At 45.4% G+C, this 10,190-nt stretch overlaps 1 protein-coding gene across 1 annotated transcript; it reads right to left on the bottom strand.

Moving 5' to 3' along the window:
• Positions 1-1,538: 1,538 nt before the first annotated feature.
• Positions 1,539-5,716, bottom strand: LOC149321250 (uncharacterized). The gene is made up of 3 exons (XM_089510043.1): positions 5,452-5,716; positions 3,261-4,207; positions 1,539-2,091 (listed from the first exon to the last, which is right to left on the bottom strand). The coding sequence occupies exons 1-3, from the start codon at positions 5,660-5,662 to the stop codon at positions 1,693-1,695; spliced, it is 1,557 nt and encodes a 518-aa protein (XP_089366169.1). The 5' UTR covers positions 5,663-5,716; the 3' UTR covers positions 1,539-1,692.
• Between the last annotated feature and the right edge of the window lie 4,474 nt (positions 5,717-10,190).

Genomic DNA, 10,190 nt, shown 5'->3' with positions numbered 1-10,190 from the left:
AAGAAAAGAAGAGGAGGAGGAGAGGGGGAGGAGGAAGAGAAGAGGGAGAGGAAGAGGGGGAGAAGAGGAGGAAGAGAAGGAGGAAGAAGGGGAAGGGAAAAGAGGAGGAAGAAAAGAGGAGGAAGAGAGGGAAAGGAGGAGGAGAAATCCCAGAATCCACCCAGTAGGGGGTGCCTTCAGGAATTTGGAATTAATAATAGGATTTATTTATATGCCGCCCAATTTGGAAAAGGTGATTTTCTTTGGACTGCAAAAACCAGACTCCATCGAGTGGGGCTTGGTTCACAATTCGCTTGCTTGGTGCCTTCAGGAATTCGGCTTGCAAACCCATCTGGGAGATTAGAAAATGTGCTTTTGGGGGGGCTATAAACCCCAAAATCCACCCAGAAAATGTTGGTCTCAGGAATTCGGATTGCATACCCATCTGGGAGATTGGGAAAAGGTGATTTTCTTTGGACTGCACATCCCAGAATCCCTCCTGTAGGGTTTGGTTCATACTTCAGTTGTTTGATGCATTCAGGAATTCGGCTTGCAAACCCATCTGGAAGACTGAAAAACGTGCTTTTGGGGGGAATACAAAACCCAGAACCCACTCAGAAGGGTTGGGCCCTTGGTTCGCACTTAGTAAATAGGGTGGATTCTAGGCTTTGTAATCCAAGAAAAGCAGCCACATTAGGAATTCAGTGTGTGCAAAAATGAGCACCTTTGCAGAGTCTGTATTCACCTAATGAATGACAAAAGTGGGTCTTCCAGATGTTTTGGACTCCAGCTCCCAGAATTCCTGGCTGTTTGCCAAAGCAGACTGTGAGTTCTGGGAGTCCAAAACAGCTGGAAGGCCAAGGTTTGGGTTGCAATGGGTTGTTACAACGTACGAATCTCTGTTGGCCCCCAAAATTTACAAATTAATTCCCAGCAGCTGCCAGGAAGCACAGATCCAGGACATGCAAGATGGTTGCGCACCTTTGTTACCCAGGTTCAACCATTCAGACGCACACTGCTCCTGGAGAGGGAGGCTCCATTTCCCACTGGATCTAGGGAAGGCTGCACATGCCACACCCTGGCATTCCCATCCCAGTGGATACAGGGAACCAAATTGCAATTATGCAAATTGCAAATTTTTGCAAACCACCCATTGCAAAATTTTGCAAATCACATACAAGGCTTTACTTTCAGAGAGGAAATCAATGATTTCTACAGAATTGAATACTATGCTTATTTTTCTATAGATAATAGAAAATTGCTTAATTTTGGATTAAAAATAAGGCTTTTAACATGAGGATTTGAATATCATTTGAAATTAGATGAACCCAGAGTAGTATAATAAAGACATTAACAGTAATTGTAAGATGTCAAGAAGAAAGGAAGAAACATACAGAAGACAAAAAGGAAACAAAAGAATACACTATGTTTATTGTATATACACCTTAGTGTGAACATTTGTAACTATTGTCTTTTCAGTCAAGATATATGTAAGAATAAAAATTGCAATTAAAAACAATTGCAAATCACAAATCGCAAATTTTGCAATATTCCTCCTTCATGCCAAATCTCCACAACTTCCTTCCGCGCATGCCTCCTCCTCCTCCTCTTCTTCTTTTAGGACAATTTTTATTTAAAAATTTGCAACATACACCAAGAATCGCCAACCCCTCTTTCCCTTTCCTGGGCCGATAACTTTGCCAGTCCGCAACCCTAATGGATGCCCCGCAGTCTGTCCATGAAACTGTGGCGTTTCCTTGGCTGCAGAGTCCTACCCTCCTCGTGCCTTTCTTTCTCTGAGAGGTGAGACTTGTGGGCCTTGGCACTGCTTGACCGTTGGACCCGCTTGGGCTCGCTGACCGTTGTGGTCACTCGGCCTCCCCTCTTCTCCATCCTCTTGGCCTCCCGCAAAGTCTGCCGCTCAAAGGCCTCCACGATCCGGGAGATGCGGTTCTCCGCCTGCAACCGTTGGGCCACTTCTTCGACTGAGAGGTCAGGCTGGACCTTGCCGGATACCAGCTGGGCACGAGGTCTCTGTTGCTCACAGAAGAGGCAGTTGCAAGTGGGTGGTGAGATGCTGCCATCGTCACAGGGCAGGATCTGCACCGATGGCTAGAAAGAGGACGGAATGTCAAAAAAGCAGAAATTGTGGTCACCATCATCCCCAGACGTCGTACCCCATAGCCGAGAGGGATGCCATGCCCTCGTTCCTGCAACCCCCAACCTTCAACATTTCCCAAATTTTAATCCTCTGCCTTCTCATTTTCAAGCTGCTTTCAAAAAGTCCTGGTTTCCCTCTCCTCCAACTATTTTTGTCCTCAGCTGATTTCCATTGCAAACCCTCCAACATTTCCCGAACTTGCAAGTATGCTCCCAATTAATCCTATGCCTTCCTGTTTCCTGTTTCTCCTCTGCTTTTAAAATGCCCTTGCGGACCTTTCAAACTCTAGGATGCTCTGTATTCCTGCATTGCAGAAGGTGGGTTGTAGTCTGACCCTTAGTAGTCCCTTTTAACTCTAGGATCCTATGCATTCCTGCATGGTGGAAAGTGGATGGCCCTGGGATGTGTCTGTTCCACCTCTAGGATGCTCTGTATTCCTGCTTGGCAGAAGGTGGTTGACTATATGACTCTTAGTAGTCCCTTTCAACTCTAGGAGCCTATGTATTCCTGCATGGCAGAAGAGGGTCAGACTGGATGGTCCTTGGGGGTCCCTTCCAACTCTAGGAGCCTATGTATTCCTGCATGGCAGAAGAGGGTCAGACTGGATGGTCCCTTGGGGATCCCTTCCAGCTCTAGGACTCTGTGTATTCCTGCATGGCATAGAATCGTAGAGTTGGAAGACACCACAAGGGCCATCCAGGCCACCCCCTGCCATGCAGGAACTCACAATCAAAGTATCCCTGATAGATGGCCATCTGGCCTCTGTTTAAAGACCTCTAAGGAAGGAGACTCCACTACACTCCAAGGGACTGTGTTCAACTGTCGAACAGCCCTTACTGTCAGGAGGTTCCTCCTAATGTTGAGGTGGAATCTCTTTTCCTGTAGCTTGCATTTGTTGTTCTGGGTCCTGTTCTTTGGGGCAGCAGAAAACAAGCTTGCTCCCTCCTCAATATGACATCCCTTCAAGTATTTAAACATGAGGCTTGGACTGGATAGCCCTTTGGGGTCCCTTCCAATCCTAGGATTCTATGCATTCCTGCATGGCAGAATGAGGGTTGGACAGGATGCCCCTTGGGGGTCCAACAATATGATTTTTTTACCAGCCATAGCCCAGGCATACCTGATGATGATGGTGGTGATTATGGTTCTCTCCTTGGTGTCTTGTCCATCTGGGTCTCATTTCTGCAGCAGCACCTGGCCTCCGACAATTCCCAATTTCTCTAGCCCAGAGATCTCCATCCTTTTGGTTTAGGGAAGTATAATCATGGCACCATCCTGGGATATCTGGGTGTTGGTTTCTGTGCCTCAAGAGGTCTGGTCCTGGTGGCCGTTCCACTGGAGTCTGCTCCAGCCACCGCTGGACTTTGGAGAGCCGGTCTGAGACCTGTTGCCTGGAGGAAGGGGCTGCTGGTTCCTTCTCTTGGCAATCTGCCATGCTGCCATGGTCCTCCTCCCGTAGTGGGGTCCAGCAGTTCTCATACGGGACAGGGGGCTGGTCCTGATTAAAGGCTTGGCATGCATGGCACCGCTGGATATGACTGATCCGGCATTGGGGCAAAATCCTGGCTGAGCTGCTGACCGCTGTGGAAGGACCGCTTCCTTCTCGCTTCCAAAGGAGGCCCTCTGAAGCCCATCTCTTACCTCCAAGATTTTGCTGGAGGTGCCATGGGTCTTGGAATGCTCCGAGGTGGCATGTGTCCCCTATTCTCTTGGTGTTACCTATTCCGTCAGTCAACTGGACATGTGTCAGTCTCTCGGTCTTTCCTTCAGGATGGCCCTTTCTGTGATGTCTCTGGCGACTTTCCATATTTTTGGACTGACACGGTAAATGGCTCCCCCAAGAGTGGAGTTTCTCAGACAAAAATGTCTCTAACTTTTCGGCAGCATTGTGTGTGAACAACGATGACCGTTCAATGCTGAATCCTGGAGCCGGGTGTTGATTCGGATAACGGTTCTTCAAAGGGTTCTCTCCTGAAACTTGGCAACTATGTCTTTGGTAGTCAATGTACTCCTTGGTGCGTGGGTTCGATTGTCCGAGGCTGCAATCTCGGATGGATCGGGAGAGATCTATGGATCAATAAAAATATAACGGAAGGAATTGATGATTGACTTGATGGATGGAATTGAGGACGGAGGCAACTCAGGACCTTCTCCAGAAGTTGGAAGAAACTGGATATACAGTGGACCCTCCACATTTGCTGGGATTAGCAGATCAGGACCCCCATGAAAGTGGACAAACTGCAAATTAAAAAAAACAACCCACTGTTTTTTAATTTAAGAAACACCTCTCTAGGAATCTCTAGGTCTTCCAACACAACTCTATGGTCAACATCCATCAGAGGTTGACCATGGAATCATGCTAGAGGAACTACAAATGCCTAGAGAAGTGTTTTCTCTAGGAATTTCTAGGTTTCCCAGCATGACTCTATGGTCAGAGTTACCCTGGAGGACCTAGAGAGGACATATTAATCAAAGCCGCAAATAATCAAAGCTGCAACTTTGAAGGGATGACTGGAATACATAAAAAATTAAGTACAGGTTGAATCTCTCTTATCCAAAATGCTTGTAATTTTTATACGCAATATTTTAAAAATAACTTTGTGCATGAAACAAATGTACACTTTCCTCGACCACTAACTGAAATTATCATCCTCGTTATTTTACCTCCATCAAAATTTTCTACATTGGACTTTGAAAGCAACACAATATTTTAAAAATAACTTGGTGCATGAAATGCACAACCAGTAATTGAAATCTATCATCTTTGTTATTTTACCTCTATCCAATTTTGGACATTCAAATCAACACAATATTTTTAAAAATAACTTTGTGCATGAAACAAATATACACTTTCTTTGACTGTTAATTGAAATTATCATCTTCATTATTTTACTTCCATCAGAATTTTGTACATTGGACATTGAAAGCATTTCCAGAACGTGGAATTGACTGGATGTAATCTGTGAAAAATTAAGTACAAGTTGAGTCTCCCTTATCCGAAATGCATATAATTTTATACACAATAACTTTGTGCATGAAACAAATTTACACTTTCCTCGACCACTAAATGAAGCCTATCATCCTTGTTGTTTTACCTCCATTAAATTTTGGACATTGGACATGAAAATTTGCACACGGAAAGCAAAAAGTGCCACAATCTCAAAAAAGCGCAAAAATAATTTTGGAATATTTTGGATTTTAGATAATGGAGACTCGACTTGTTGTTGTTATGTGTCTTCAAGCCACCTCTGATTTATGATAACGTTTCCCAAGGATTTTAGGACTCCAGGTTTAGTATTTTCTGTGCTCACCAGAAATGATGGATGCTGTCGAAATCTCCCGATCACCGGACTCTCTGCTGCCGTTGTTGACGTAATCTGGGTCTGTCTCCCAGTCATCGTCTGCCATGTTGACACCAAGTTCAAGACCCTTCTTGCCCCAGTTGGGATTCTGGAGGTCCTGGTTGCGTTTGCAAGTATTGCGAGACCCATGGTCCCAGTTCATGCACCCAGACTGGGCCATTGGTGAGGACTCCAGAAGACCTTCAGAAAGGGAATAACAATCCTTGGATATTGGTTTTTTAAAAAAACTTTATTAACTAAAATAACAATAAGACAAAAACACAAATAACAAAACATCTGCATAAGCGATCATTTACTTTGAAAAACTCCAAATTATATCAAATCTACAATCTTCTTCTCAATGGGCTCATTCCTGTAATTCCAATTTGGCACAATTTCCACCGTTTAGACCACCGTTAACCCAATCGTCCTGCCTTGATATCCACCTTTCAGAAGTTTGAAGAAGATCCAAAAATTCCAAATTTTAAAAATTCAGGACCCACACTTCCAATCCAAAATATCTCATATTCTGCAGTAGTTTAGAGCAACAACAACAAGTTAATCCATCCCCAATTTAGCTCCTGTCAGTTTTCTCCGTCCCAATTTCAGTTTTATTTTCTTTTCAATATTATCGGTTTATAGCACAGTGGTTATTTTCCAATAATCTCAGCAGCTCCAATCTTTAATCCATGAATTTATACAAATAAATTAATAAAATCGGTGGCGCCTCTGGACGAATAAATTGCTGACATTCAATGCTGCTGTGAATTGCACACCGGGTTTTCTGTTCCTATAGATTCAATACAGTCCCTTGTTGCCTCCGGATTTACTTTTGATTCTCAGCCTTTGAATACAGGTTTCAGACTCTCCTCCAAGCCCCCTCTCAACCCCTTATGCCTAAGGAATATTTTCTGATCTCCTAAAAGCTCTCAGGGATCAGCTCACCACATTTACCAAGAACGTCTGCTCAGAGAAACATCAAGGACTGTCTCTCTGAGGCACCATAACCAACCACAGTCCTTGGGTATTGTGTTGGAGCTACAAGAACCTGGCTTTAATCATAGCTAGGATTCAGGTTCCAGCCACTGTGATGTCAGTGCACTGTCACACATGCTGATGACATTTCACATCATCCTCCACTTTATTGGGCTTGCACTCTTTATTATTATTACAATACTGATATCCTTATGACTTTGACATTGTGTGCCTTCAAGTCATTTCCGACCTAAGGTGAGGCTATCATGGGGTTTTAGGGTCATCTTCCACACTGCCATGCTTTCCATCATCTTCCATATTATTGGGCTTGCAATAATAATAATCTCCCAAGCCCAACATACTTTCAGTATAAAAACAACCATATTAGCCTATATTATGAAGTTGTAATACTTAGGTTTCAAGAGGTATCCCAGGTCTAACAGACTCTCAAAATAATAAAAACCACGGTAGCCTTTATTATGAAGTTCTAATATTTAGGTTTCAAGAGGTATCTTGACAGTGAAGCCATCACACTTTTACAAAAGCTACTGTGGCCAAAGAAACTTAGGGCATCCTCCTACATCCCAGCACTCCTCAATGTGTTGGACTACAACCCCCATCATCCCCATCCACCATGGCCAACATCCATTATGGTTGGGGATGGTGGGAGTCATTACCCACCATTCTGGACTGTAGGTTGCCAGGAGGCTGTTTATGCATTTGGAATCAAACTCTGTCTGGATTTATATGGCTGAGGGGGTTTCAAAGACTCTTCCTTCTGTGCATACCTCTTCCTCTTCTTCTTATATACTTATATTTGCTGATGACACAAAATTAGGAGAAGTAGCTAACACCCCAGAGGACAGGATCAAAATTCAAAATGACCTAAATAAACTGGAAAGCTGGGCCAAAGCTAACAAAATGATATTCAACACAGAAAATGTAAGGTACTGCACTAAGGGCAGAAAAATTAAATGCACAGATATAGGATGGGGGACACCTTGCTTAAGGAGACTACATGTGAAAGGGATCTAGGAGTACAAGTAGACCACAAATTGAACATGAGTCAGCAGTCTGATGCAGCAGCTAAAAAGGCCAATGCAATTTTAGGCTGCATCAATAGAAGTATAGTGCCCAGATCAAGAGAAGTAATAGTGCCACTCTATTCTGCTTTGACCAGGCCCCGCCTGGAATATTGTGTCCAGTTCTGGGCACCACAATTAAAAAAGGACATTGAGAAACTGGAGCGTGTCCAAACGAGGGTGAGTAAAATAGTGAAGGGTCTGGAAACCATGCCCTATGAGGAATAACTTAGGGAGCTGGGGATGTTTAGCCTGGAGAAGAGAAGGTTAAGAGGTGATATGATAGCACTGTTTAAATGTTTGAAGGGATGTCATATTGAGGAGGGAGCAAGCTTGTTTTCTGCTGCTCCAGAGAACATGACCTGGAACAATGGATGCAAGCTCCAGGAAAAGAGATTCCGTCTCAACATTAGGAGGACCTTCTTCACAGTAGGGTTGTTCGACAGTGAAACAAACTCCCTCAGAGTGTAGTGGAGTCTCCTTCCTTAGAGGTCTTTAAACAGAGGCTGGATGGCCATCTGTCAGGGATGCTTTGATTGTGATTTCCTGCATGGCAGGGGGTTGGACTAGATGGCCCTTGGGATCTCTTCCAACTCTACGATTCTATGATTACATGATAATTTTTATTTACAAATTTGCAACATACACTAAGACCAACTCCTCTTTCCCTTTCCTGGGCCAATAACTCTGCCAGTCCCCAACCCTAATGGATTCCCCACAGTCTGTCCATGAAACTGGGGCACTTCCTTGGCTGCAGAGTCCTACCCTCCTCGTCCCTCTCTTTCTCTGAGGGATGAGACTTGTGGACCTTGGCGCTGCTTGACTGCTGGACCCGCTTGGGCTCACTGACCATCGTGGTCACCTGGCCTCCCCTCTTCTCCGTCCTCTTGGCCTCCTGCAAAGTCTGCCACTCAAAGGCCTCCACAATCTGGGACATGCGGTTCTCCACCTGCAACCGTTGGGCCACTTCTTCGGCTGAGAGGTCAGGCCGGATCTTGTGGGACACCAGCCGGGAATGAGGTCTTTGTCACTCGCAGAAGAGGCAGTTGCAAGTAGCTGGTGAGATGCTGCCATCGTCACAGGGCAGGATCTGCACCAATGGCTAGAAAGAGGGGAAAATGTCGAAAAAGCAGGAATTATGGTCACCGTCATCCCCAGACACTGTACCCCATAGCTGTGAGAGGTATGGCCATTCCCTTGTTCCTGCAACCCCGAACCTCCATTTTCCTAATTTGCAAGGATTAACCCTGATTAATCCTCTACCTTCTCATTTTCTCAGATGCTTTCAAAATATCATGGTTTTCTTCTGTTCCTCCCGCTTTTGTCCTCAGCTGACTTTCATTGCAAACCTTTCAATGTTTCCCGAATTTGCAAGGACACTCCCAATTAATCCTCTCCCTTCCTGTTTGCGGTTTCTCCGCTGCTTTTAAAATGCCCTTGGGGTCTCTTCCTAGGATTTTCTGTATTCATGCATGGTGGAAAGTGGGTTGGCATGGATGGCCCTCAGATGTGTTTATTCCAACTCTAGAATCAACTGCATTCCTGCATTGCAGAAGGGTGTTAGGCTATATGACCCTTAGTAGTCCCTTCCAACTCTAGGATCCTATGTATTCCTGCATGGCAGAAGAGGGTCAGACTGGATTGCCCCTGGAAGTCCCTTCCAACTCTAGGGTTCTGTGTATTCCTGCATGGCAGAAGGGGGTTGGGATGGATCGCCCTTGAATGGGTCCCTTCCAATTCTATGTATTCCTGAATGTTAGAAGTGGGTTTGACTGGATGGTCCCTTGAGGCTCCCTTCCAACTTTAGGATTCTGTGCATGGCAGATGAGGATTGGATTGGGTAGCCCTTTGGGATCCCTTCCAACTCCAGGATTCTATGCATTCCTGTATGGCAGAATGGGGGTTGGACTAGATGTCCCTTGGGAGTACTTTCTAACATTATAATTTTGCTACCAGCCATAGCCCAGGCATACCTGATGATGGTGGCGAATATCGTTCTCTCCTTGGTGTCTTGTCCATCTGGGTCTCATTACTGCAGCAGCACCTGGCCTCCAACCCCTCAAGGGGTTTGCACCTTTTTCTCCCCAACATCTTCTTCTCTGCCCCAGAGATCCTCATCTTTTTGGTTTGTAGATGCACAAGCATAGCACCATCCTGGGGTTTCTTGGATCACTGGATATTGGACTCTGTGCCTTGGGGAGCCTGGTCCTGGCGGCCGTTGAAACCGGGGTCTGCTCCAGCCACTGCTGGGCTTTGGAGAGCCGGTCGGAGACCTGTTGCCTGGCGGAAGGGGCTGCCGATTCTTTCTCTTGGCAGTCCACAATGCTTCCATGGTCCTCCTCTCATAGCAGGGTCCAGCAATTCTCATACAGGTCGGGGGTCTGGACCTGACTAAAGGCTTGGCATGCCTGGCAGCGCTGGACATGATTGATCTGGTACTGGAGAAAAATCCTGCTGAGATGCCGACCGCTGTGGAAGGACCACAACTGCCCTGCTTCCAAAGGGGGCCCTCCGAAAGCCATCTTTTACCGCCAAGATTTTGCCAGAGGTGCCACGGGTCTTGGAACGCTCCGAGGTGCCACGTGTCTTATACAATAACACCATTAAAAACAAATACAATAATCATAAAAGATAATCAGTCCCCAAAAGTCT

Source organism: Sceloporus occidentalis, unplaced genomic scaffold (genome assembly GCF_023333645.1).
Source record: "Sceloporus occidentalis isolate IW3139 unplaced genomic scaffold, rSceOcc1.0.p SCAF_1, whole genome shotgun sequence".
NCBI classification, from domain to species: domain Eukaryota; kingdom Metazoa; phylum Chordata; class Lepidosauria; order Squamata; family Phrynosomatidae; genus Sceloporus; species Sceloporus occidentalis.
Note: the sequence above shows the minus strand (reverse complement) of the source record. Positions and strands in the feature narration are given on the sequence as shown.

Excerpts from the sequence above, each read along its gene's own strand:
- LOC149321250 (XM_089510043.1), bottom strand. The coding sequence starts at position 5,662 with ATGGCCCAGTCTGGGTGCATGAACTGGGACCATGGGTCTCGCAATACT. Across the intron at positions 4,208-5,451 it reads GACAGCATCCATCATTTCTG|ATCTCTCCCGATCCATCCGA; the intron begins GTGAGCACAGAA and ends ATTGATCCATAG. Across the intron at positions 2,092-3,260 it reads ATCACCACCATCATCATCAG|CCATCGGTGCAGATCCTGCC; the intron begins GTATGCCTGGGC and ends TCCTCTTTCTAG.